Source organism: Caenorhabditis elegans, chromosome III (genome assembly GCF_000002985.6).
Source record: "Caenorhabditis elegans chromosome III".
Taxonomy (NCBI): Eukaryota; Metazoa; Nematoda; class Chromadorea; order Rhabditida; family Rhabditidae; genus Caenorhabditis; species Caenorhabditis elegans.
Genome location: NC_003281.10, coordinates 2501185 through 2528994, shown reverse-complemented (window position 1 = coordinate 2528994; position 27810 = coordinate 2501185). Strand labels below are relative to the sequence as shown.

Here is a 27810-nt window from a genome sequence, read left to right as displayed (position 1 = left end):
ATTTTCGATGAGAAAAATTTGAAATTTGATTTTTAAACAAAAAAAAACAAAAAAAAATCGATTGAAAATAGTTTATTTTGATTTTAAATGATAAAATAAAAAATAAAATTTGTTTTGCGCAACGGCTGTTTGCCCGTAAATCCACACAAGTTTAAAGGCGCATGCCATGTTGGCTCTCTTCCCTGCGAGACCCGCGGCATCTCATGTCGATTTACGGGCTATCGAACTTTGCCCTTTTCTTGCTCCGATTAAAGTTTTCTAAAAAAAAAGCTTATTTAATTGAAGAAATTCAGATTTCATTTCAGATTAAATATTATGAAATTATTGTGTAAATTTCTGCTGTAAATCTGAAAATCTAGCTGAAAAATGGTGGAAGTCGCGCCAGCCGGCACAAAATCGCCGGCGCTCTCCGTTCCAGTTGTCATTTGGGGCCCGAAACCGCCGGAAAACAAGATTTGCGCAATTCGTGTGCTTCCTGATGGCGCAACAATTATCACAGGTTAATATTCATCGAATTTTCTAAACAATAAAACAAAAAATCTGAAATTTCGAAATTTTCAGGCGCTGAAAATGGCCACATTATTATTTGGAAGCTAGCAGAAGGACTTATGCCAAAGCAGCTAATGATTGGACATTCTCAAAAGATTACAGCAATCTCTCAGACAACAAATACACCGACAAATACGTTAGTAACGCAGGATTTGGAAAAAATCGATAATTTCCGAAAAATTCCAGACGTTTTGTCTCAGCTTCAGCCGACGGACGTGTATGCCTCTGGGAGATTCAAGATGGACGGTGCATTGATTCAACATCTTCTATTGCAATTCACAGATATATTTATCCATACGTAGGCGCTGGAAAATCGATTTTTAGCCGAAAAAACCGAGAATTTTTTTGATTTCAGACGTATAAATCGTCCCGTCACACGAGAGCAACTCGTCTTTTCTGTATTGGAGATTATAGTGATATTCAAGTAATGGATCCACAAGATTTGACAGTTGTATTCTCAATTTCTTCAAGAGTTGAACCGGATTGGATAAGCTGTTTTACAATTATTAGTCATCCGGAAAAGGAGGATCAGTTGATTGGAATGACTCTGAGTGGAATGATGAAGGTGTGGAATTAATGGAAAATCGATTAAAAAGCGAAAAAATTAATTTTTTTCAGCCAAAAATCACCGAAAAACATTAAAAAATATCATATTTTCGCGGAAAAATTGCATTTTTAAATGTTTTAATGTGAAAATACAAATTTTCTAGAAAAAATCTTCAATTTTATGTAGAAATGGAAAAAAAAATCGCGATACCCTGATTCAAGCTTATTTTTGAACGAAATTTGGTGGTTTTGAGCAAAAAATTGTAATTTTTGCCCAAAAATTTGGATTTTAAAAGTTTTTTATTAATAATTTCGATTTTTCAAACTTGTAAAACGACAATTTCCGTGAAATTTTCAAATTTTTTTCACTTAAAAATCACAGTTTTTGGAATTTTTTCTCCAGAAAGCCAATTTTCTACTTAATTTGGAAGATTTTTTGTATAGCCTTTAGATTAAAAAAGCTGATTTTAAAGCTATTTTTAAGAAAAAAAAAATTAATTTTTACGACTTTTGACGTTGATTTTGGTGTAAAAATGTATAAATCTATTGAAAAAATGTCATTTTGGACAGTTTTCGAGTGGAAAATTGAATTTTTGAAGCTTAAAAAAAAATTTTTAACTAAAAAAAACACAATTTCCGTGAGAATTTCAAATTTTCAGTTTATAAGCTCTTTTTATGATGCAAAATATCGATTTTAGGCCGTTTCTTATCAATTTTAATGCAAAAATAGTCATTTTCAAGCTCTAAAACCACATTTTTCCAGTTGAAAAGCTCGAAAAATTGAATTTTTATAGCTATTGCAGTTGATTTTTGTGTAAAACATGTATAAATTCGTCCAAAATATGACATTTTAAACGGTTTTTCGAGTAGAAAATAGAATTTTCGAAGCTTTTTTCCCTGTTAAAAGGCAATTTCCGTGACATTTCTAATGTAAATTTTCAATTTTTGACTGAAAAAAGCGAATTTTTGAACAATTCACACAATGTAAAGTGTTCTTAACGCAAAAATCTCGTTTTTAAATAGATTTTTACTTGTAAAATGACAATTACCATAAGATTTTCACATTTAAATTTTCACATTTAAAAATTCTAATTTTTGGTTTAAAAAGCTATTTTTAATGCTAAAACGGAAAAATTTAAATTTTTCCGAGGTAAAAAATTGATTTTAGATAATTTTAGACCAATTTTAACGCGAAAATAGCCATTTTCAAGCTCTAAAACCCCATTTTCCAGGTGTGGACGCTCACAGAACTGGAGAAAAAGGACCCAGCAACATCTCTATATGAAGATGAATCAAAACGACTAGAAATTCAACATATTCGAAGTGTTTCATATATTTGTTCAACAAGAAGAATGCTTTTAATAATTGCATCGACATGTTGGATGATTATTGATATGGATGATCTTTCAACAGTAGTTTTTCATAAAAATGAAATAACTACGAAACGTTGTGTGGCTGGATATCTTACGGATTTGGATAAAGTTACAATTGGATATACTGATGAATCAATTCATGTATTTCAATTGCCTATCGAGTGAGAAAATTCCGGAAATTTTTATTGGAAAATACCGGAAAAATCGAATTTTTCAGCTAAAAACACATGAAAATCAACAAAAAATCACAAAAACGAATAATTTTCTTTGATAAAATTATCAATAATCTAAAGAAATTTGAAATTTTCCTGGAAAAAGCATACAATTTGCGAAATACCCTAATTTTCTAGCGTGTAATCAAAAAAAATTGACAAAAATCGAAAAATTTTTGTTTAAAAAATTAAGTAGTTTTGCACTATTTCGATAGATTTTCGTATATATAATTATTGATTTAAACAACAAAAAATGAAACAAAAAATCCGCTTTTCCACGAAAAACAGATTATTTGCAGAAAAACTATATCTTTTAATGAAAAATTGACAAAAATTGAGCCAAAATATCCAAAACGCACATTCTGACGAATTTTCTCATAGAAATTGCTTATCGAGTGAAAAATCCCGGGAAAAATCGACTTTTTCGGCAAAAATTGAGTTAAAATCGCTTATTTTCAATTAAAAATATGCAAAAAAAATAATTAAAAAAAAGATAATTGATTTTTTTGGAAAAAATAAAAAATAAATAAATAGCTTAAAATCACGAATTTTTGTTGAAAAAATTTGAACATTTCCCACAAATTTGACATATTTTTGCCTAAAAATTCAAGATTTCAACGCTAAAAAGTTGAATTTTCTTGAAAAAATTCTCTTGAAAAATTTTTTTTTTTCGACTTTAGCATTCAAATTAATCTAAAATATAGTAAAATAGTATAAAAATGGTGAAATTTACTATAAAATTCAAAAATTTCAAAAAATAATAAAAATTTCAAATTCCAGAAGTCTCCAAAAAGAAGGAGTACCGCCAGTTGTTGCAAATAATCGTCCAACCTCAAATTATTTCGATCAGCCGAATCCCTTCATTGTGGCCACTGTAAATGGTGTTCAGGAGCACTCGAGATCTGTAAGAGCTCCGTGTCGATTTACGCAGCTCGTGTGTACTCCCCGAGGAGAAGAAGAAATTTCCTGATTTCAGGCCATTTTTCACTGATTTTTTCACTTTTAAAATTAAAAAAAAAATCGCCGTGGTTACTGTGAAAAACCATGAATTTATGTTGATTTTGGCTCTAAAAAGGCAATTTTTGTCTAAAATTCTCAATTTTTAGTATTTTTTAACATTAAAATCGCCCATTTATCGAATTTTACTTCAAAAAACTATTAAATTAGCAAACCTTGACGATTTGAAACCGAAAGTGATAAATAATGACAGAAAATTCTAGATCTCTAATTTAATAGTGTTTATTGCTATAAACTGGAGATTTGAATACCAAAAAAAAAAGCGCCAAAAATTGCATTTTAAGCTGAAAATCGAGAAAATTCATTGATTTTCCCAAAAATCTCTACAAAAAATTGTGAAAATTGCATAAATCAAGAATGTTCAGCTCAAAAACTGTAAAGTCTTGTCCTCGGGGAGTACACGAGCCGCGTAAAGCGATTTTCCAGCTTAAAAGCCCGAAAATTCTCAATTTTCCCAAAATTTTCAGTGCCTAAACGACGTTCAATTTGCATTTCTACCATATAATTCTTCAAATTCCCTGGAATCTTCATCATCTTCATACGAAAAACGTCGTTTCTCAGTTGTACGAAGTTCAAGAAGAGATGGAAGTGTACTTGTATGGAATATGCCACCATTTGATCATCAATTCATGAAAGCTGTGCCAGCTATCAGGAATTTGCCATTTAGTACGGGCGATTTTTGATCTAAAAATAGAAAAAAGGCTAAAAATTTCAAAAAACCTGCGAAAAACGTATTTTAAAATTTTTTGTCATGTTTTTGCATATTTTTCTTTAAAAATTTAATTTTTACTCCAGTTTTCATGAAAAAACGCTCAGTATTATCATAAAATTTCATTAAAGTGAATTTTTGGGTCCCATCACGAAAAATTCGGGGTTACTGTAGTTGTTGCAACTGTACAAATCTTAAAAATTCAAATTTGAATTTTTAAAAAAATTGAAACCAGGAAAACTAGGCCGAAATTAAAACTTTAAAAATTTGAAAAAATTGCAAAATTACAGTAACTAGTCAGCCGGTTTTCGTAGTGGGACCCAAAAAAATTTTCATTTGAAAAAATTGAATATTTGAGACAATTTTCACCACAAATTAGATGCAAATTACGACAAAATCGTTAAGAATTGTAATTTTTCGTGATATTAGAAAATCAGAAAGTCATAAAAAAAACTATGAAACTATAGATTTATCAACCGAAAAAAAATTAGCTTTCTAAGAAAAAAAAAAGAAAATTTATTTTAAAAAAATTAGAAAACAACTGAAAACTTTTAGAAAAAAATTGATGATTCTTGTCAAAAAAAATTCAAAAATTTTAATTTTTTTGAGCTCAAGCGATCAGGAATTTGCCATTTAGTACGGGCGATTTTTTTGGTGAAAAAATAGAAAAAAAGCTTAAAATTTCAAAAAACCTGCGAAATTTTGAGTAAAATTCGATTTTTGCGAAGAAAAAAAATAATAAAATTGTACGGGAAACGCATATTTTTCTTTAAAAATTCAAAAAATTTTATTCACCTGAAAAAATTATTATGAAGCTTGATTTTATGATAAAATAATAGAAAAATGCGTAATTTTCGTGAAAAAAAAATTTAAAATTAATCCTAACTTTTTTGTACAGCCGAAATATTTCTAGATTTTACGGAAAAAAATACGGAAAATTATTTTATTTATCCTAAAAAAGTATTAAAAAAAAAAAAAGTAAACAAAATTTTCAGACAATAGAAAAAAAATTTTGAGTCCCACCACGAAAATGTATGGGATTGCTGTAGATAAAACATTATTCAACTGAAAAAAATCGAAATTTTAATTTATTTTTTTCAAAAATTCTTTTTTTGAATGAAAACTTAAAAAATAAAGATTTTCGGAATAAATTTCAAAAAATAAATTTCAAAAAAAAACCTGCGAAAATTTGAATAACAGTGGGAAAAAACTCCATTTTATTTATTAAAAAATGCTATAAAAATCAAAATAAAAACAATTTTTGGGTCCTACCACGAAAACGTTCGGGATTACAGTAGCTGTGCAACTTTAAATTATATGGAAATCCAAATTTTGAAATCGGAATTAGTTTAATTAATTAATGAAAGTTTTTGGATTTCCCCCGGGCCGTCCGACAGAAGTCATATAAAAATTCCAGAATTCAACGGAACCTACCGGGAAAGCCTTGCGAGCATTTGGCAAACAATTAACGAATGTGAAGATGGATCCATGCCGGTTTTGGTGAGCCCCCCCTCCCCCCTCAGCTTCTCCTCCCAATTCTCATTTATTCCAGAACTCTGACGCTGTATGCTGCTCCCTATTCGTCACAAGCCAGGGAAAATTATTCCTTGGCCGTTCTGATGGTGTAATTGTAATGACATATGCTTGTGAAACTCTCGCTCGGCAATGGCTCCGTGTGCCAGCTGAACGTGCCACGTCACGAATACTTACAGGTTTTTTTTGAAGAAAAAAATTGATTTTCCCTGAAATAAATCGAAAAATCGAAAATTTTTTGATTTAAAAAAATTTCCTGGAAAAAAATCGAAAAATCAACAATTTCCATTATTGATTTTTAATTTTTGTTTTTTTTTCAAATAAAAAAAATCAAAAATTGCAAAAATTCGATTTTTTTAAAAATTTTATTCGATTTTTCCTGAAAAAAAAATCGAAAAATCAAAATTTTTGCGATTTTTGCGATTTTTCATTTATTTTTCAAAATTTTCCTGAAAAAAAAACGGAAAAATCGAAAATTTTAGGTTTTCGGCTTGAATTTTTGATTTTATTCATTTTTCCTGAAAAAAAAAACTCTCAAAAATAAAAAAAAATAAAAAATTTCAATTTCAGGACATGATGCGGCAGTTCGATCAATGTTTTATCCATTTGAACATGACACGAGATATGATCCACAGTATTTCGTATCGGGATCCGATGATTTTTCGGTTATTGTGTGGAATATTAATAGTGGAACGCGAATTCATAGATTCACAGTGCACGGGGGACCTGTCAAAAGTTTCATGCTTCCACCATCAAATTGTAGTGTGAGTTTTTATAATTTCCGCACGGAAAGATTTGAAAATAAAGATTTTATTGAAAAATGTTGTGAAAAACCTGAAAAATAGTATAAAAATGCGTTTCCACTGCAACTTTTTCCTCACGAGGGACGAGGAAAAGTGGTTTCTAGGCCATGGCCGAGGGGCCGACAAGTTTAAGCGGCCATTTATCTTGCTTTGTTTTCCGCCTGTTTTCTTTTGTTTTTCACAGCTTTTTCCCGTTTTTTCTTATTAAAACTGATAAATAAATATTTTTTGCAGATGCTAAAACAATTTCCAAGTAAAAAAATTATGTATTCAGTGGGCAAGCAGCGGTGAAAGTGGTCAATGCAATATGATGGATTACGGGAATACAAAAACTAAACTTTTTCTGAAACATGATACATATGCTGCTTAAATGCTGAGACTACCTGATTTTCATAACGAGACCGCTGAAAAAGTTTTGAGGTTTTCAAAATCCAACTTTTTTGGTGAAAAGGTCGAGATTTTCGCACAAAAAGTTGAATTTTGAAAACCTCAAAACTGTTTCAGCGGTCTCGTTATGAAAATCAGGTAATTTCAGCATCTAAGCAGCATATGTATCATGTTTCAGAAAAAGTTTAGGTTTTGTATTCCCGTAATCCATCATATTGCATTGACCACTTTCACCGCTGCTTGCCCACTGAATACATAATTTTTTTACTTGGAAATTGTTATAGCATCTGCAAAAAATATTGATTTATCAGTTTTATTAAGAAAAAACGAAAAAAATCGATGAAAAACGAAAGAAAACAGGCGGAAAATAAAGCAAGATAAATGGCCGCTGAAACTTGTCGGCCCCTCGGCCATGGCCTAGAAACCACTTTTCCTCGTCCCTCGTGAGGAAAAAGTTGCAGTGGTTTCATGTAAATTTCTATATAAAATTGCTCGAGCTCAGTTCGAAAATCGCAAAATTCTATGAAAAAATCATGAAAAACTCTTCCAAAAATTCTTTTTTTTTCTTAAATTTTTTAATTTGTAAAAATTGGAGAAAAATAGCCAATAAGTGGGCGGAGCCTGCAAAAATATGTTTTTTTAGGTTTGAAATTTGCAACATTTTTTTGAAAAAAAGTTGCCAAAAAAATATTGTCAAATTGTGAATAACTGAAATAATCAAAAAAAATTTTTTTTTAATTATCAAAATATTGTCCAATAAATGGCCTGGTGAAAAAAATATTCAAAAAATTTTCAAAAAAAACTATTTGCCTGAAATTTGTTCAAGTATCCCGGAGTTTTGCAATTTTAGGAAGAAATGTGCATAAATTTCAAATTTTTTGGGTAAAAACCGATAAGGGTTTCAATTTTTCACAATTTCCGGCAATTCTGCGAAAAATTCGAATATTTTACGCCAAAAAAATTTTTTTTTTTCGAATTCACATTTTTTCCGAAAATTACGAAATGCATAAAAATTTAGGCAACTTGGAAAAAAAATCCAAAGTAAAAAAAAAGTTATTTTATACATCCTCTCATTTTTTCGAGAAAAACTTGGTTTGAAAACGATTTTTGATCCGATTCCCCCTAAAAACTATATTCCTCATCGGAATTTGAAAAAAAATGGCGAAAAAATACAGATTTAAAGTTTTTTGGCACTTTTTTCCTAGAAAAAAACAGATTTTCAGCCAGAAAACTCCAATAAAATCGTATTATTTTTCAGAAACAAGTGACAAAATGCATTGCATCACTAGCAGCTGACAATACAATTGCCCTACTCAACATTCGTGACAGTAAATGCATGCTTCTAGCCTCCCGACACCCATTTCCAATAATTCAAGTCAAATGGAGACCCCTTGATGATTTTATGCTTGTAAAACTGGCCGATGGATCCGTATACGTATGGCAAATGGAAACGGCAAATTTGGATAGAATTGCTACAGGACTCCTCGCAGAGGATATAATGACAGCTTGTGATGAACAAATTGGAGTTGAAGAAGGAACTGATGAGACATCGGCTCATCATGCTGTACAACTGATTAGAGCTCTGAAAAATAAGAATATGGAAGCTGTTAAGCAAAAAGTTGTTGGAGGATCTGTTAGTGGAGCTGCAACACCTTCTTGTAAGGGTTTTGCTGAAAATCAGTGGGAAAACGAGCTAAAAATTTGGGCAAAACGTTGAAAATTGACGTTTTTAGCGAGAAAATCTGTGAAAATCTTCAATTTTCGGTTGAAAATGTCTTTTTTCAATGCTTAAACTTTTTTTAAAATTGAAAAGATAACTTTTCGACACAATAAATTCAAAAAATCAACAAAAAATTGTTTTTTCTAAACTATTTCTGAAAATGGCTTAAAATTTAAAGATTCTCTGCGTTATTCTGAACAAACTTGAAATTTCACATAAAAAACACGGAACCTTGAGTATTTATTTATAAAAATTGATTTTTAAAAATATTCACAAGAAAAAAAATGGAATTCGGATTTGTTTTTAATGTTAAAACTGAAAAATCGGCCATTTCTCTCAAAAAAAAAGGGATTTCTGCACTTAAAAACCTGAAAAATGGGCAATTTTACAATGAAATTTTGAAAAATGGGTATTTTTCAATTTAAAACATAAAAATCCTGGGATTTTTAAAATAAAAAATCTTAAAACGGGCAATTTTACTAAGAAATCCCTGGAGCAAAAAAAAACGAAAAAGCTGGAAAAATAGGCATTTTTATAGTGTAAAACCTAAAAAATAGACAATTTTACAATAAAAATTACATGTTCAATATAAAAAACCTCAGAATCAGTGAATTTTACTATGGAAATTCTGATAAATAGGAATTTTCATATTTAAAAATCTGAAAATTTGGTATTTTTGCAATGCAAAATATGAAACTAGTTGAGACTATAAATAAAAATTTCACGACTGAAAAACTGTAAAATACGGAAAAAAGACCCTGAAAAATAAACGTTTTCGTTGTAAAATCTTGAAAAATAGGCATTTTCAACATGGAAAATGCCCTTATTTCCTGTTTTTCTATACAAAAATTACCTATATTTTCCCAAATGTTCAAATTTTAAAAATCTAAATTTTTTCATTAAAAATATATTTTTTTTGCCGAAATTCGAAAAATTCAATTTTTCCAGCCCACCATGAGCTGCCAACAAACTGTGGAACTGCCGTACAACTCGGCTCTCCAATGTCAATTCTACCACTTCCAGGATGTGCTCAAGGAGCCCATCTCGTGCAATTTGAAATTTCCGCTCTAATCGCCGGAATTCTTCATCTCGATTCATCAGCAGAAGCTCCTGAAGGAAAAACTACTGCTCAGAAGTTGGATGCAGCTGCTGCCGCTGGAGCATCCGACTCTGCGACAGGGCTCTCGAGAAAGCTGACATGGCAATTTGAAGCTAATCTATATCTTGATGTGGCTCGGCTGATGCTCTCAATGCTTCATGCATGGTGTCTTGATGAAGATATGGATGAAGTATGTGATAAAAGATTATCATTACATCGTCCCCGACATCAAGTTTATTTTGGAAATGTATCACGACAGGGGGAACTGTCGGTTAGTCTACCCACACGATTTGCAGCGGATTTTGAATCGTTTTGTAAGAAGTCGAGGTGGCAGGTAATTTTTATTTCGGTTTTCTCCGCGAGAATACAGTAGCCACCCTCGAAACGGGGGAAATTTTTTGATTTTTTTAGGTCTGAAAACACCGACAGTTTTCGATTTTTCAGCGTTTTTGCGAGAAAATTGACAATTTTTGTATGCGAAAGTCTTCGGTTTTTCGGATTTTCCCTGAAAATGTATCGAAATTTTACGCTTTTTTTTTGAATATTTTTGATTTTTTGCTGTTTTTCAGAGAAAAATTTATCAAAACAATGCTTTTTAAATTTATTTTTTGAAACTTAATATTTATATCAAAAAATCCTGTTTCGCCTTTTTCGAACTTTGGCAGTTTTTCTGAAAATGTGAAATTTTTCAATTAATAAGGAAACTTAAAAATTTTTAAAAAAATTAGAAATTATTGAGAAAGTTTGGCGATACAAATTTAAAATTTATTTTCAGGAAAATTTTCAGATTTTTTCCTAAGTTTTCCCCAAATTTTATCTTTTTCCTGAAAATCTTTGGAAAATTTAAATTTGAAAAACATTTTTTAAAACCAGTTTTTTTTGTTGATTTTCAATGTTTTTCGGAAAAAAATGTAAGAAAAAATGAGAAAAGTTTTTTTCCGTAAAAAATACATGTGATAGATTCTCCCAATTTTTCGAAAAGCGCAGAAAAATTTAGATCGTAAAAAGAAATTAAAAAAAAAAAACTGATAAATCGAAAAAAATATTGCTTTTTCGTATTTTTTTTGTCAAACCTACAGTAACCCTTAAAGACTAAAAAGTATTTTCGATCGTTTCGAGACCGGCCTACCGTATTCCTGTGTCATACTCTCTCGTAAAATTTAGGAATTATTTAAAAATGTATATATTTCAGGCAAGTCACTCACTGAATACAAGTCACCTACTCGCCGTAATTGCTACCTCGAATACCTTGATGGCTATGAAAAATTCGGCGCTTCAATTGGCGTTGGTTTTATTTTTTAAAAAATGTGAAAAATGTGAATTTCGTGCCAAAAAGTTCAAAAAATTAAAATTTTGCTTTCTGGAATTTCTAAAAGAACTGAAAGATGTGCCAAAGAATCTCCGCCAAAAATGCTTGAAACATTTGAATTTTGTGCCAAGATTTAGAAAAATTTTGAAGAAAAAAATTCAAAAATTCTTTGAATGCTCGAATTTTGCCGCAAATTATTTTCAAATTTCAATTTTTCTCCAAAATTTTAAATTTTTTTGAATTTTGCGCTGAAATTGTTAAATATTTAGTTTAAAATTTTCAATTTTCCCGCCAAGAATGTTTTTTGAAAGTTTTTAATTTCGCGTCAAAGTTTTCAGAAAAATTTCAATTTTGGAAATAACCAATTCTTCCAAAATAATTGGAAAATTTTGAATTTTGCACGAAAACTTTAAAAAGTTTGAATTCCGTGCCATATGCCCTATTGCAATTTTGAATTTTTGTGACCAAAATTTTAAAAATTATTCGAATTTTTCTACCAAATTATTTGTGAAAATTTCAAATTTCGCGCCAAAATATTCGGAAAGTTCGAATTTTGCGCTGAAATTGTTGACCAATTTGTTAGAAAAATTTAATTATTTCTTTTGCCACAATTTTTTTTTGAAATTTTTCGAGTTTTGCACCAAAATTTTACAAAATAGCAATTTTAGCGCTAAATTTTTTTTTAGTTGAAATTTTGTAAAAGTTGGTCAGCTTATCCTAAACATCTCTCATTTTCAGAAAAATTCGAAAAAGTGTGGTAGAACAGAATCAATCGACAATCCATCAACCGGATCGTCAACAAATAAAACAAGGATGGAGCCTTGTAGCTGCACTTCATTGTGTTCTTTTACCTGATCATGTTCGTCCAAGAAGTAGTTATGCTCCGCCGAGCATTGAAATGCTTGTTAGAAGATGGCAGGATAGTTGTTTAGAAATACGAGAAGCTGCTCAAGCTCTTTTGATTCGAGAACTCACGAGATTGGGCGCAGAGGGACGGTTCGTTTCTTAGAAAATTGAAAAAAAAATCAAAAAACAATTTTTTGTGGAAAATATCAATATTTTTCAAAAATGAACATTTAAAAATTTCCTCTGAAAATACTGAAAATTTTTTTTTTAAATCTAATTTTTGCGAGAAAAACACGAAAATCTCTTGAAAATTTGAGAAAAAGTGAAATTTTCAGATTTCCATTCAGTAATTTTGATTTTTTTTTGAAAACAGTGTAAAATTTCGAAAATTTTTATTTTTCAATTATTGATTTTCCAATGAAAAAAAAACTGAAAAAATTCATTTTCCGTCATAAATTTTAAACATTCAAAAAAACGTCCTTTTTGTGCAAATTTTCAGTAAAAACAACAAATTATCGCTTTAAAAATATTAAATTTTTAAAAAAATCGAAATTTAACATCTCCGAATTTTTTGGACACTTTGGCCAAAAACCGCCAAGAGACAATCCAAAAAAAAATGTTTTTTTTTCAAAAAAAAAAGAAAATTTGAATTTCCCGTTAAAAATTGACAAAAATATTTTTAAAAAATTGTACAAAAATATTCGGCGAAACCCTGGAAAAAATCGAAAATACATAATTTTTTTTTGAAAAAAAAAAAAAAAAATAGGTTCATTTTTGATGTGAAAAAATTCCAAAAAAATACGGGAAAAAGTGTTTTACCAAGAAAAAAAACGGAATATTTTGTAATTCTGGAAAATTTTCCGAGAAAATTCTTAAAAAGGTGAATTTTTGACAACAAAAAAAAAACGCCGAAAAGTGAAAAAAAAATATTTTTCCACCAATTTTTGTCAGAATCTATCAAATTTATGCATTTGTCTGATTTTAGTCACTTTATTTCACGAAAAACATGAAAATAACGAGAAATTAATTTTAATTTTTTTTTCAGCCGCCGCCTCATCGAATCATGGACCCCATTCCTGCCACCACTCCTCGATGATTCCCTCTCGATTTTCGGCTCAAAACTTCAATCATCCGTTCCAACAGTCCAACCAAGTGCTCCGGCTCCTCCAATCCCTCCACGCACCAAAAATGCTCCACCAGACGTCGAACCTGTCCGTGGATCGGAGCCCCCGACAGCTGAGGGTGGTGAAGCCGGAATTCAACAAGTTCGACGTAATCAAGCAACTTCGATCATCCTGCTCGGTGTGATTGGCTCACAATTTGGCGATGAACTGAATCGCGCCGATTTGACGAGAGCCACTGCTGTGTCGTTGCTCGAATTGCTCGTCGCGGCTCCTTCTAACCTGATTCCAGTGCATTCTCCACTTCGTCGGGCGGCTATTGATCTATTGGGACGGGGATTTGTACATTGGGAGCCGCATTTAGAGATTTCCAAGGTCGTCCTGGGGCTGTTGGATTTGGCGTCGAACAATGAAAAGCCGGGGTAATTGATGGAAAAAGCTTAAAATAACGTGAAAAGTCGCCAACCAATCAGCGATGTTGGTCATCGCTGATTGGTCGGCGCGCTATCAACACAAATTACAATTAAAAAAAACGATTAAACTACCGAAATTTGTAAAAGAAAGTCTAAAGAATCAGTGTTTTTTCTCGAAAAAATTTGAATATCTGTCAATTCAAAGTTTCAACAAACCGACCAATCAGCGGCGTTGGCCACGCCCCTTCACGCATCGCTGATTGGTCAGCGCATCGCCCACCTTCGCGGGAATTTCGGATTTAGATTAACATTCCCAGTAACGTTATATATCCTGTGTTTTAACGTTAAAATAATGGTAAAAGAACTCCTAGAAGGCTGAAAAATCGCCGATCAATCAGTGAAGTTGACCACGCCTAGGGACATCGCTGATTGGTGGACAGCTTCTCCTTTAAAAATTGGAGAAAATTTTCGATGAAGTTAGCGAAAGAAAAATTCAATTTAATTGGAAAAAAGAGTAATTTCGTTGTTTTAAAAACACACAAAAACAAATAATTCAACCGTCGACCAATCAGCGACTTTGACCACGCCCACAAGCGCGTTGCTGATTGGTGGGTTTTTTCAAACGATTCTAAACATTTTCAAACTCTTTTTTTTTTAATTTTCCAAGCGAACTCGGAAATTGTTGCAGAACCCAACGCCGAATCACCGGTGCTCCACTAAACGCTATTGAAGATGCAGCTCGAACATCCCGACAGGCTCTTTCTCTGATTGCTCTCGCCCGTCCACCGGCTCTTATCACCTCGTTAAGCATGGAAGTTGCTCGATACAATGCAGCTGCTCAACATCAAACAATCCAGCATACAGTAGTCAGTCCATTACTGAAATCTCGATCAGAAGTTCTTCGAATAATTGAAGAGTTGTGCGAGAAACGATACAATGATATAATTGCAATGTTACTACCAGTTGGAGATATTCTCGTTCATTGCTTGGATATTACAATTCTCAAGCATAAATCAATGTCTGAGGTTTTCCCGCCGATTGTCAAGTTTAATATGGTGGCGTATTGCTCGACGAGCAAACGTGTTGCTTTTGGTGGAAAGAATGGAACTTGTGTTGTACATGAGTTGAGAGCTACTAAAACTCATGTAAGTTATGCACTGCAACTTTTTCCTCACGAGGAACGAGGAAAAGTTGCAGGGTATGGTAAAAGTGGAAAAAATTACGCTTAAAACTCGAAATTTAGGCTTTGTTACCTGTTTTTTTTCCAAAAAATGAATTTTTTCCCACTTTTTCTGAGATTTTTTTGTTGAAATTTATTTAAATAATAGGAATATCAGAAAAAAAAACAATTAAAATTACGAAAAGTGTATTAATTTGTAAAAATTCTAGTTTTTTCGATCATTTTTTGAAAGAATTGGAAAAAAAATTCGATTTTTTACATTTTTATTTTTATTTTTTCAAACAAAAAACTTGAAACACATTTAAAAAAACATTAATTTTTTCTTCCATTTTTCGAATTAAAAAAAAAAAATTGAAAATTGGCTTTTTTTTAGACTTTGAAAAAATTTTAATTTAGATTTTCGTGTTTTTTTTTTCATTTTTTGGAATTTTGTGAAATAATTGAAAATTATAAATTTTCTATTTAAAATCAGTGCCGAAAATCGATAAATTTCTGTATTTTGAAATTTTGTAAAAAAAATTGATTCGAATTTTCTTTCAAGGATAACATTTTTCAAAAAATTGCCAAAATTTCAAGTTTTTTTTTTCGAAAAATCTGAATTTTTCCAACAAAAAAAGTTCCAGAAGCGATTTTTCAAAATATTTTATTATTATTTTATTTTTCCCTGAAAATGATCAAAATTTTTTCAGTCCCTGCCATCTCATAACGGACCAATCGCTGCCGTCGCGTTCAGCGAAGATGGAAAATATTTGGCCACTTATGGAGCTGAAGACGGAAAAATTAACTTTTTCCAGACAAGCCAATCGTTTTTGGTAAGAGATTGCCATCTGAAGCGATTTTTTTCGATTTTTCGAACCGGAAAATTAAGAAATCGGAAAAAAAAACTGTTTTTTTACGCGAAAAAACGATAATTTTGGTTTTTCTGAGCACTGGAGTGTTCTTTCTTGAGAATATCGATTTTTCAGCTTTTTCCACAATTTTATTCATGATTTTCGTTGATTTTTGAGCTATTTTCGTCCAAAAAGTCGGATTTTCCGTGTAATGTTTTAATTTTAATTTTAGGGAAATTGTCGATAATTTTTTTTGAGGATTTTTATCTAAAAAATAGAGAAAATTCATTTTAAAAAACACAAAAAAAAAATTTTCCCAATTTTCTATTCCAAAAATTTTTAATTTTTTCTTCGATTTATTTCATTTTCTCTTGAAAGCACAGCGTTTTTTTTTGAAATCCAGAAAAAAAAATAAGTTTAAAAAAAGTTTTCCGAAATTCCAAAAAAAAAGTTAGATTTTTGGAAATCTAGCCCTAAATTTTTACAATTTTTTCCCGATTTTCTTCAAAATCACAATTTCCAATTTTTCCAGGGAATGGGACAAGCCCAGCTAAAGCTCACAAAATCCCAACCGGCTCCAACTGTATCAGTACCAACAACTCCTAGTGGAACATCATTCCGTCCTCGTTTAGTATGGATTAACTCTAAATCACTGACACTTATGCTTCCAGAAGGCCGTGAACAACGATTTTCGCTTTAAATTTATGCACATTTGTGTGCTCACCTCCCAGGTGTTCTAGTCACTTTTAATTCACTTTTTTTCTCGGTTTTTCCTCACTTCTCACGCATTGCCATATATCAAGGGTTCAGTCGGGGTTTTTAAATTTTTTTTCGAGTTTTCGAAGATTTCCTTTTTTTTTTTTTTAGAAAAAAATGAGAAAAAATCGAAAAAATTCGGTTTTTTAAATTTGATTTTGAAATTTTTGAAACCCCCAATTTTTTCAGAATTTTTTTTTCGGAAAATTTATAAAAAAATTAAACAATTTTCCATTTTCTCGGTTTTTAAAGGAAATATTTGGAAAAACTTCAAAAATTATTTTTGAAGATTTTCTGAATTTTTTTCAGCAAAAATTGAAAACTCAAAAAAATCCTTTTTTTTCAAAAATACCCAAAACTAGAGAATTATCAAAAAAGGATTTTTATCCCAAATTGAAAAAAAACAAAATTTCGATTTTTATTGGATTTTCTATTCCCAATTTTTTTGAAATTAAAAAAAAAACAGAAATTTGCGATTTTTTTCGATAAAAAATTACTGTAAAAAGTCTGACTTTTTTCTTTTTTTTTGAAAAAAAAACACCGAAAAATCGAAAAATTGCATTATTTCTCTGAAAAAAAAACATAAAAATCTGGAAAAAAATTATTTTCGTTTCTTAAACATTTTCTGCAAAATCTGTACGAAATCTAATTTTTTTTAAATTTTTTTTTCTCTAAAAACCTCCCAAAAATCTTTGCAAAATCGGAAAAAAAACCGACTCCCCTTGATAAATTTACATTCCTGATAGACATTTAAAAACTTAAAAAAAACAATGTATTTATTAAATTATTATTACGATTTTTTTAAATTTAAGATTAGAATTATTAAAACAAATTTACTAGCTTTTCTTTCTTTTTTGTATGTTTCCACATTTTTCTCATAATATTGATTAATTTAATGCATAATACTATGTACACATTTAAATATTAGATGAAGAACAAATTATATTATTTATTGAACCCTCTTTCTCTTTCGATTAAATTCTCCGGCCAACAATTCCATGCCCGGAGCCACTGCACTTCCCGGATCGTGCTCACATTTGAAAGTTTTCGGATTCGGGCGGAATGGGAAACAACAGCAGCGGCATACTTTTTCGGTGCGGAATTTGATATTCTTTCCGCGACCTTTTCGGAGTTTTCTGGAAAATTTTAGAATTGCGCGGGAGATATGGTGCATTGTGGGGAATTAAATCTATAAAATCGATAATTTTCTGAGAATATGTATTACGGGAACAATAAATCATGAAAATGCGTACTTGGTGCATTTTATTTGACGTGCGATATCTCTTAGCGAAAACTACAGCAAGAGCTTAAATAACAATAGATATTTGAGTTCTTACTGTAGTTTTCGCTAAGAGATATCGCGCGTCAAATAAAATGCACCAAGTACGCATTCTCATGATTTATTGTTCCTGTAATATTATATTGCCAACTATCGATTTTTTAAGCCTATTAAAAAAATGATACGTTTAATTTTTTATTTGTATAAAATCGATATTTTAAAAAAATCTAAATTTTCTAAAAATCAATTTTTTAATAAAAATCGATAGTTTTCTGAAATTCGATATCTTCTCATCTTCTCAAAAATCAATATACTTTATTGAAAAAACGGTATTTCAAAAAATATATTATATTTAATGAGAATTTAAAAAATCGATAATTTCTAGGTTTTGTTTTAGAAAATCAATGATTTCACAAAAATCAATAAATTTTTCAATTTTTGGCAAAAAATGTTACCTGTTCTGCGGAAGACACGTGTACCACGCAAGATTATGGACATGCTCACGGAATGCTGGCTCAATATCTGATAAATCCACTTTTGTAGATGGCCATAGTTGGCATTCCCTCCCGTTTGCCTGAAAAATTGAGAGTTTCGCGGGAAATTCAAACATGGTGCATCAGTATTTGATTTTTTTGCACATATGAAAAAGAGTAAATTTTCAAACATGGCGCATCCAGATGATGCCAAAAACTCTAAATTTTTGTCGTTTTTGCCCACTTTTCTTTGAAAAACAAACGGAAAATTCAAAAGCATCGATGCACCATATTTGGCATTTTATGAAAAAAAAAGTTTGCGCGTCAAATATGGTGCGTTGTAATGCACCATTTCATCCCAACTTACCATCAATGCATCATAATCAACAACACAAGAATCCACTTGACTCTTTCCAAGATCTTTCTCACTGCAAACTCGTTCAGCGACATAAAATGGAATCAGAGGCCGGGTTCCTTCTACTCTGAAAATCAATCAATAATTGATCCAACCCCACCAAAATGTTTTAGCTTACGACAACGGGCTCTGATTACACTTTACAGCTCCACCGAATCCACACGATTGCTTGTAAGAGCAGAGTCCACATGGTTTTTTGGATTTCAGTACACTTCCCATATATGAGTAGAAACTGTTCAATGATTTTTCATATCGTTTTATAAAACTGTAGAACCAATGGTGTTGGCAAATTGAGGAGATTTGTTCGAGGTATGGTTTCTGGAAAAAAACACTGGATTAGAAGCAACCGACACCTCACGGGTCAATTATTTCGGCCACCCTTGAGATGTCTGCCACTAGCAGCAAAACCGGCAAACGTCGGCGGCTCAACAGCAGTCCTACTAGCTTGAAAGTCGAACAGTGAGTTGACCGACACCTGACCCGCGAGACGTCGGCTGCTCAAAAAAAACTTACCCCAGTTTTCTGATCTGGCCACACACACTTTCCCCAGCTGCTCCAGTTGCTGCAAACATCCGTTCTTGTAGCGTCCGAGTAGACTGCTGCTAGCTGGGAGGACACTGAAAATTATACATACAAATCAAATTGGTCTACAGTACCTCTACAGTACTCCTACAGTACCTTTCAGCACCTCATAGTCTCTAGGAATGTTTTGGAGAAATACAATTTTTGTTTTTTGTTCACTGTTTTTTGTTGATAGCCCCGACCGGTACTCTACAGTAGTCGCTACACTACACTGTCGCTACGGTACTCCTATAATAGGCATACAGTATCCTTGCACTACCCCTACAGTACCCTAGCTACAGTATCCCTACAGTACTCCTACAACACCCATTTAGTAACTTTCTTAACTTTCTTCCAGGCTCTGTAACTCGCGAACAAAAAGTGATACGAAAAAAATGTCAATTGGCAAAATGGTAAGCACGTTTTAATAAGTATTTCGTTAGTTGACAACATTTTGTTAGCACTCACAATGTTTAAGTTACAGAACCTTAACGAAAAAAATATGTAAAAATTCCAAAAAATTACAAACATTCTTTCCAAACCATGCAATTCACTAACGGAAAATGATATCAAAATTGTGTCAACTAACAAAATAATAAGTAGTAGTGCCTTAAAGCTCACAGCTACAAAAAAGGGAAAAAATCAGCCGGTAACACCTTTGAGCCCACAAGAAATCGTAGAGTTCGAGTTTCAGATGTTATAAGTTTTCAATTCAAAAAAAAAAAAACGAACCAAGTATAGGAAGCAAGCAGAAGCCGAGGAGAAGTCTCATTCGTGAAGAGATGATCTCATAAACTAGTGAGAATAGATGTATCTTCAAAGAAGAACGGATCAACACACGGGAAGGGAGGAGACCACTTACATGACCGAAAGAGGTCAATCATTATAAAAACGGCGACAGCTATGTGTATTCGTCCACTTATTGCCTTTCGATCTGCCCCTTGGTTTGAATGATGAGGATTTGCAAGGAGATTAGAGAAGTAGCCGGATGCGCCCCTGTATTATCTCCCACCCGAAACTGCTTACAAGTTTTCCGTTCAAGTACTGGAACCGTACTTCCGTATTTTATTGAGGAAAGGTGGGGGGGGGGGGGTATATGTAGGTTGAACCTTGAACCCCGGGGCAACTTGGAATTAGGAAGTGAAAATGGAAAATAAGATTTAAAGAATATCAAGTGGTGGTTCAGAACAATTTTTGGATCCAAAATAAATATAGCAATGTAGAAAAAGGTTTGCTCCATCTAAAAATAACATTTATTTTTATTGAAAAGCTTGAAAAAGACCTCAAATATTACCTGAAAGTGGTCGTTTGTCGAAAAAGTGCCATTAATAGTTTTTCGGCAAACGGCAACTTTCAGGCAATATTTGAGGTCTTTTTCGAGCTTTTCAATAAAAATAAATGTTATTTTGAGATGGAACAAATCTTTTTCTACATTGCTATATTAATTTTGGATTCCAAAAGTTGGATTATCATGTTGAAATAAGCAGTTTTTTGCGTTTGCCGAAAAAAAAATGCCACACAGCCCTGATCTCAACGCTTCGATATTTTCAGAAAAATCAATCAATTTTTGCCATTCGGCTATTTTATAGAGTTCTGGGACGCACTGGGTAAAAAACACGGAAATTTTGGCCGGGCCAGTACACGCGTGTCCAATAAATTTCCATGTTCTCCCCATCAAATTTGATCAGGAGATAACCGAACAACGGGTATCAGTCTGATTGCACTGTGCTCCGTTAACTGATAACGTCGTCTCTCTGTACACTGTCTCATTATCATTCTGATAGATTGATGATAATGAAAACCATTTTCATTCGCAATTCTTCCCGATTTTAGGCCAATTTTTTGATTTTTTCTTCTCTATTTTCAGTTAGTGATGTTTGATATTTTTCAGAAATGAAGTTACTCTTCTTTCTCTTTGGGTTAATATTTGCTGTAGAGCAAGAAAAACCATATCTCGATAATAATGTGAGTTTTTTAAGCCGGTGGCTTAGTTTTCTAAGTTTTTCTCGCCCATGTAGCGAGTCGAGCTAAAAATAGAAATTTTCAGAAACTTAAAGTGACAACACGTTTTGCTCAATTTATCGAAAGAATCCAAGCTTCAGAACCGAAGCTTGAGCTTAAGCCTAGCCCCAACCCTAAATCTGAGCCTACGCCTATGCCTATGCCTATGCCTAAGCCTAAACCTATTCCTAAGCCTAAGCCTCAGCCTAAGCCTAAATCTACCCGCTATGGACATAAATCTACGTAACTGTGTTTGAGAGCCTAAGCCTAGACCAAGCCAAGAAGATTCCGGCAAGTAAAAGTGAGCAAAAAGTGTTGTCAATTTTAGGTGTCACTATAAATACAACTAATCGAAAAATTTTCAGAGAGTCCCAGTTGAGCAAATCCTGAATGACCATTCTTCGGCCAAATTCGACTATACCTATGTGTCAGTCTGTGTAAACTCTACAGATGAGACTCTTTTGGATATTGTGTGAGTTTATTTTTCAGTTTTTGAGACCCATTATTTGTTGGGCAGTGAAAATAAATGAAATCTAACATATAATATTTCCAAAGCGAACCTGTGGGACGTCGGCCGCTATAACTTTTTCCTAAGTGAAGATATAGACAAGTGTTAAACTAAAAAGTGCAAGAATACATTTACCAATTGGAAAATTTCAACCAAATTGTCTAGATTCTGAGTTACTGCTGTCTGAAAATATATCAAGCACCGAAACCAAACCCATGCAGTGTCGGCCACTAATAGAGCGTGAAAATCCCGTCAAGTGTCGGCTGCTTGATTTTTATCAAGCTATTTAAATATGGTCAACTAAAAATTAAGTTTGATTCATAGAACTTTACAGTTTAATTACAAGTATAAATTCATCATCCATAAACTTTAGAAACTTAAACTTTTTCAGATACGCCAAGGAATGCAAAAACGCAGCATCCCGTGTTGCTCTGGGAAAATACTCAAACCAGGTGAACACCACCGGATGGGGAATTCTCGAGATTGAAACATTCGCCAGTCACTCATATGATGTTCAAGCATACGGAGCAGGAGTTGCAGAAGGAGAGCTCACTCGCCTTCAAATCTACTATCACTATCGTAATACTATTGAGACAATGTGCAATAATCATACGTATGTTGGTTTTGTTTCAATCTAAGTCAAAAGCTTTTGAATGAGCTCCAACCAATCAGCGTTTTGTTAGGAGGCGGAGCCAACGTCTCTAATTGGTCGGTTGCTCAATTTCCCACTAATTTCAGCTTGTTCTGCAAACGTCTCTACATTTATCTTCAACAAAATTTGGACTGGATGAGAAGCCAAGTTCAGGCCAATCCACCGACGGATCCATTCTGGCGTCAGGTCAATTTGACATTTGCTCAGCTCACCGGAATCTACGATGCCTATAGCAAGAGAAATTTGACACCAGAAATCGGATTTGATCTTCACCCAATTTAGTGAGTTTAGTAGTGGTAAAAACTGGCTTAAGCTTGGGCTTAGGCTTATGCATGGGATTAGGCTTAGGCTTAGGCAACTAAGTCCAACTATCTGGGTTTCTTAATGCCATGTGACGTCACGCCTTTCCTAAGCGCGACCGCCAAGGTTTCTAGGCCACGAGACCTTTCTATACTCACTACGTGATAAATCTTCCAGCATGATGCAACTAGCCGGAGATATGTTTGACCTGAACAAGCTTCTCAACAAAACCGCCGACCCGATGGAGTACCCAGAAGGTGGAAGATGCTCCGGATTCGTCAAACTTGCTCCAGGGAACAAGGACATGTTCATGGCTCATGTCTCAATGTCTTCTCTCAGTTGGATGCAGAGAGTTCTCAAAATTTACAAGTTCGGATATGACGTCAACGAGGTTCCCGGGCATATTGTTACTTTCTCCGGGTACCCGGGAGTATTGATTTCCACCGATGACTACACTATCACCTCTGCTGGATTGGTAAGTGGGTCTGTGTAGGCATGCATGCCTGCCTGAAGCCTATGCATTTATGATCTTACAGACCTCTATCGAAACGACAATTGCGATTTTCAACCAAACCCTGTATACTGACAAGTTCATGAAACCAGAAGGACAAGTTCACTGCTGGATCCGATCGATGATCTCGAACTTGCTCTCAAGAACCGGGAAACAATGGGTTGACATGTTCGGACGGTACAATTCAGGAACCTATAACAATCAGTGGACGGTGTTGGATTGGAAACAATTCACTCCTGAGAAGGAGCTCCCCGACAAGGATGTTCTTTGGATTTCCGAGCAGACACCGTGAGTAGGCACCTAAGCAAACAAGCAGTAATCCCTCAAAATTTCAGTGGCTACTACGAGACCCGTGACATGACATGGTACCTGAAGAAGTACACCTATTTCGCCTCTTACAACATTCCATTCCTTCCAAAAGTCAGCGAGATCTCCGGTTTTGACAACAAGGCCAGACAATTTGCATGGTTCGATTGGGGAGGCTCCCCACGTGCAAGAATCTTTGATAGAGATCATTCAAAAGTCACTGATATTGATTCATTGACAAAATTGATGAGATACAATGATTATACTCATGAGGAGTTTGCAAGATGCAAGTGCACACCCAATCCGTATACTGGAGAGGTAAAAATTTTTTTTGGTATCTTAAAAATGAACCGAGATATAGGCTGCCAAAGTTGAATAGTTCTAGATTTGCACATGGTGCATCGATCTCTAAACTTTGAAAGCCGATATCTCAGTTGTAATCAGTTTTATCAAAAAGTTGTCAATTGTCAAAACTTTGGTTATTTCTTTTTCTATAATTTTGTAGTTTAAAACTTGTTGGTATATCAAAAATAAGCCGAGATTTGAGCTTCTAAAGATAAGGAGTTCTAGTTTTGCACGTGGTGCATCGGTCTCTGAACTTTGTCAGGCCATATCTCAGCTATCTTCGGTTTTATCAAAAAGTTATCAATTGACAAAATGTTTGTTAGTTCTTTCTCTATAATTTTGTAGTTGAAATTTTATTGATATCTCAAAAATGAACCGAGATATAGGCTGCCAAAGTTGAATAGTTCTAGAGTTGCACATGGTGCATCGCAGGGCTGAGCGGCTGGCAAGTCGGCTGGTAGAGCATTTTTAAAGTTTTCACAGGGTCAACAAAAAACGATTTTAAAGTAATTATAAAATTCTAATAAGTAGACCCACGGGACAGTTTTTTCAAAAAAAAAATCGAAAAAAAATCAGTCACCGTTCTGATACGGCTTAAAGTTCTCAGGTGTCGGCTGTCGGCTGTCGGCTGTCGGCTGGTAGATTCAAAAAACGTGCTTATTAAACGTGTGTACAGGTTTTTTTTCGAAATTTTTTGTTTAATAGCTAGCTCAGGGGACGCTCTATTCAACTGAAATAACTATTTCCAAATTAGTAACTTCTTACACACTGTAAACTTTAAAAATGCTCTACCAGCCGACTCACCAGCCGCACAGCCCTGGTGCATCGATCTCTAAACTTCGACATATTATATTTCGGCTCCCTTTTTTAATCAAAAATTGTCTACTAACAAGGTTTTCTGTTAATTATTATTCTATAACTTTGCAACTTAACATTTTATGCCTGCCTGGCTACATGCCTACCTGCCTGCCTGCCAGGTGTTAATTGAAGCCTGAAAAGCTTGACTATTCTCTAAAAAGTTAACTATTTCCAGGGAGGTATCTCTGCTCGTGGTGATTTGAACACTCCCGGAGGTACTTACGAAGTCGAATCAATGGGATTCAGAGATCATGCTGGACTTGATTTTAAGGGAACCAACTATGAAATGTTCAAGAAAATGAGATTCCGTGCATGGGGTGGACCACCATATGATCCTCTTCCAGTTTTTGAGTAAGTTCCTGGCATTTTATTGAGTTTTCAACTAAAGTTTTCACGTTTCAATTTATTTTTTAAAACTTCCAAAAAAAACTGGGAAGTTTTATATTTTAAAAATTTCAAACTAAATTTTGGCGGGAAACTGCAATTTTTCTAATTTTCCAAAAGGTTTTTCGACAGGAAATTTCAAATATTGAAGTTCCCAACGCATTTTTTGCCGAAATTCAAAAAAAAAATCAATTTGAAATTGAAATGTTTAGTGGAATTAGTGGAATTTTAAAAATTCAAATTTTCAACTCAACTAATTATTTTCAGCTGGAATCACACAAATCTAACAAACGTTCGTCACTTTGGTCAGCCAGATGTCTGGAATTTTACCTATGTTGATTTGGAATGGCAACTTGCAGCACAAGTTCAACTGACACCATATGATAATTAGATTTCTACCCCATTTTTATTCTGATGACCCAATTTTTATACATTTTAAATCAATTTTTCACTCCTAAATTTTGGTGTAGAAGCTTTTAATGAAACGGTTTTTCGAAACGAAATGAAATTCGAGTGGATGGTTAGTCTGACCTCAAAAGAGTTGGCAGTTAAGTTTAATGAAGCAAAGAACTGAAAGAAACCGTCTTTATGGGAACACCCATTTCTTCTCTTCTCCTCCAGGTTTTTAAACTTTAAAAAAATGAACTTCTACAGGTTTGAACCGATACCGAAAATAGAAAAATGTTAGACGAAAAAATAAAATTTTAGACGAAAAAATAAAATGTCATAGCTTACAAAGGCAAGGCGTTTTCGGCTGTTGGAGGGATATTAGTTTGGGGTTAGTAGGGGGATATGGGCGGGGTACTGTAGTAGTACTGTAGGAGTACGGTAGGATTACTGTAGTTTGGGAAAAATTGTGTTTTTGTCTTTTGAAGAGATATAGGTTTGGGGTTAGTAGTGGGATATGGTCGGGGTACTGTAGTAGTTCTGTAGAGGTACTGTAGGAGTACTGTAGGATTACTGTAGTTTAGGAAAAATTGAGTTTTTTCTTTTGAAGAGATAAAGGTTTGGAGTTATTAATGGGATATGGTCGGGGTACTGTAGTAGAACTGTAGAGGTACTGTAGGAGTACTGTAGGATTACTGTAGTTTAGGAAAAATTGACTTTCCGTCTTTGGAAGGGAAATTGGAAACTTCGGGAAAATTCTGAAATGTTCCAGAACCTTCTGGGAATTTCTGGAAAATTCTAGAATGTTCCAGAACCTTCTGGAAAATTCTAGAAAATTCTGGAATGTTCCAGAACCTTCTGGAAAATTCGAAAAAATTCTGGATTGTTCTAGAACCTTCTGGAAAATTTAAAAAAATGTTGCTGCGAGATCTTCGTGGCGAGACCCATCGTGGCGAGACCCATCGTGGCGAGACCCATCGTGGTGAGACCTATCGTGGAAAGACCCATCGTGGTGAGACCCATCGTGGCGAGACCCATCGTGGTGAGACCCATCGTGGTGAGACCCATCGTGGTGAGACCCACCGTGGTGAGACCCTTCGTGGTGAGACCCATCGTGGCGAGACCCATCGTGGTGAGACCCATCGTGGTGAGACCCATCGTGGTGAGACCCACCGTGGTGAGACCCATCGTGGTGAGACCTATCGTGGAAAGACCCATCGTGGTGAGACCCATCGTGGCGAGACCCATCGTGGTGAGACCCATCGTGGTGAGACCCATCGTGGTGAGACCCACCGTGGTGAGACCCTTCGTGGTGAAACCCATCGTGGCGAGACCCATCGTGGTGAGACCCATCGTGGTGAGACCCATCGTGGTGAGACCCACCGTGGTGAGACCCATCGTGGCGAGGCCCATCGTGGTGAGACCCACCGTGGTGAGACCCATCGTGGTGAGACCCGTCGTGGTGAGACCCAATTTTGGCGGAAATTTTTTCGAATTTTCCAGAAGGTTCTGGAACATTCCAGAATTTTCTAGAATTTTCCAGAAGGTTCTGGAACATTCTAGAATCTGTGAAAAATATTTTGGCGGGAAATTTAAATTTTCTGAAAAAATATTTTCGAGGGAAATTTAAATTTTCTGAGAAAAATATTTTGGAGGGAAATTTAAATTTTCTGAAAATTCTAAAATTCTGGAAATTTCGAGAAAATTCTCGAATGTTCCAGAACTTTCTAGAAAAATCGGGAAAATTCTGGAATGTTCCAGAACTTTCTAGAAAAATCGGGAAAATTCTGGAATGTTCCAGAACTTTCTAGAAAAATCGAGAAAATTCTGGAACGTTCCAGAACTTTCTAGAAAAATCGGGAAAATTCTGGAATAATTTACTCTCTGGCTTCACAGAATATTTTACTCTCTGGCTTCACCATATATTTTACTCTCTGGCTTCACCATATATTTTACTCTCTGGCTTCACAGAATATTTTACTCTCTGGCTTCACAGAATATTTTACTCTCTGGCTTCACAGAATATTTTACTCTCTGGCTTCACAGAATATTTTACTCTCTGGCTTCACAGAATATTTTACTCTCTGGCTTCACAGAATATTTTACTCTCTGGCTTCACCATATATTTTACTCTCTGGCTTCACCATATATTTTACTCTCTGGCTTCACAGAATATTTTACTCTCTGGCTTCACCATATATTTTACTCTCTGGCTTCACCATATATTTTACTCTCTGGCTTCACCATATATTTTACTCTCTGGCTTCACCATATATTTTACTCTCTGGCTTCACAGAATATTTTACTCTCTGGCTTCACCATATATTTTACTCTCTGGCTTCACCATATATTTTACTCTCTGGCTTCACCATATATTTTACTCTCTGGCTTCACAGAATATTTTACTCTCTGGCTTCACCATATATT

General features: G+C 33.7%; 4 protein-coding genes across 4 annotated transcripts; 3 read left to right on the top strand and 1 right to left on the bottom strand.

Annotated features, from left to right (window-relative positions):
• Positions 1 to 305: 305 nt before the first annotated feature.
• rbc-2 (WD_REPEATS_REGION domain-containing protein) lies at positions 306 to 17355 on the top strand. The gene is made up of 18 exons (NM_001381780.4): positions 306 to 499; positions 562 to 685; positions 736 to 847; positions 905 to 1114; positions 2328 to 2629; positions 3461 to 3584; positions 4165 to 4363; positions 5824 to 5906; positions 5959 to 6118; positions 6510 to 6703; positions 8388 to 8787; positions 9798 to 10282; positions 11141 to 11232; positions 11996 to 12253; positions 13149 to 13646; positions 14326 to 14782; positions 15507 to 15629; positions 16180 to 17355. Exons 1-18 carry the CDS (start codon positions 367 to 369, stop codon positions 16345 to 16347), a joined length of 4122 nt encoding a protein of 1373 aa, NP_001368042.1. The 5' UTR covers positions 306 to 366; the 3' UTR covers positions 16348 to 17355.
• Y54F10AM.15 (uncharacterized protein) lies at positions 316 to 345 on the top strand (the record flags this gene model as incomplete). The annotated part of the gene is made up of 1 exon (NM_001361892.1): positions 316 to 345. The coding sequence occupies one exon, from the start codon at positions 316 to 318 to the stop codon at positions 343 to 345; it is 30 nt and encodes a 9-aa protein (NP_001348754.1).
• On the bottom strand, positions 17168 to 20177 carry Y54F10AM.6 (uncharacterized protein). The gene is made up of 7 exons (NM_065170.4): positions 19994 to 20177; positions 19864 to 19945; positions 19084 to 19187; positions 18689 to 18888; positions 18523 to 18637; positions 18138 to 18256; positions 17168 to 17539 (listed from the first exon to the last, which is right to left on the bottom strand). The coding sequence occupies exons 2-7, from the start codon at positions 19901 to 19903 to the stop codon at positions 17353 to 17355; spliced, it is 765 nt and encodes a 254-aa protein (NP_497571.1). The 5' UTR covers positions 19904 to 19945; positions 19994 to 20177; the 3' UTR covers positions 17168 to 17352.
• An 845-nt stretch (positions 20178 to 21022) lies between these two features.
• On the top strand, positions 21023 to 25576 carry Y54F10AM.8 (Putative phospholipase B-like 3). The gene is made up of 9 exons (NM_065169.7): positions 21023 to 21096; positions 21498 to 21604; positions 22032 to 22253; positions 22379 to 22573; positions 22770 to 23067; positions 23129 to 23391; positions 23439 to 23727; positions 24788 to 24963; positions 25264 to 25576. Exons 1-9 carry the CDS (start codon positions 21025 to 21027, stop codon positions 25385 to 25387), a joined length of 1746 nt encoding a protein of 581 aa, NP_497570.1. The 5' UTR covers positions 21023 to 21024; the 3' UTR covers positions 25388 to 25576.
• The last annotated feature ends 2234 nt before the right edge of the window (positions 25577 to 27810 follow it).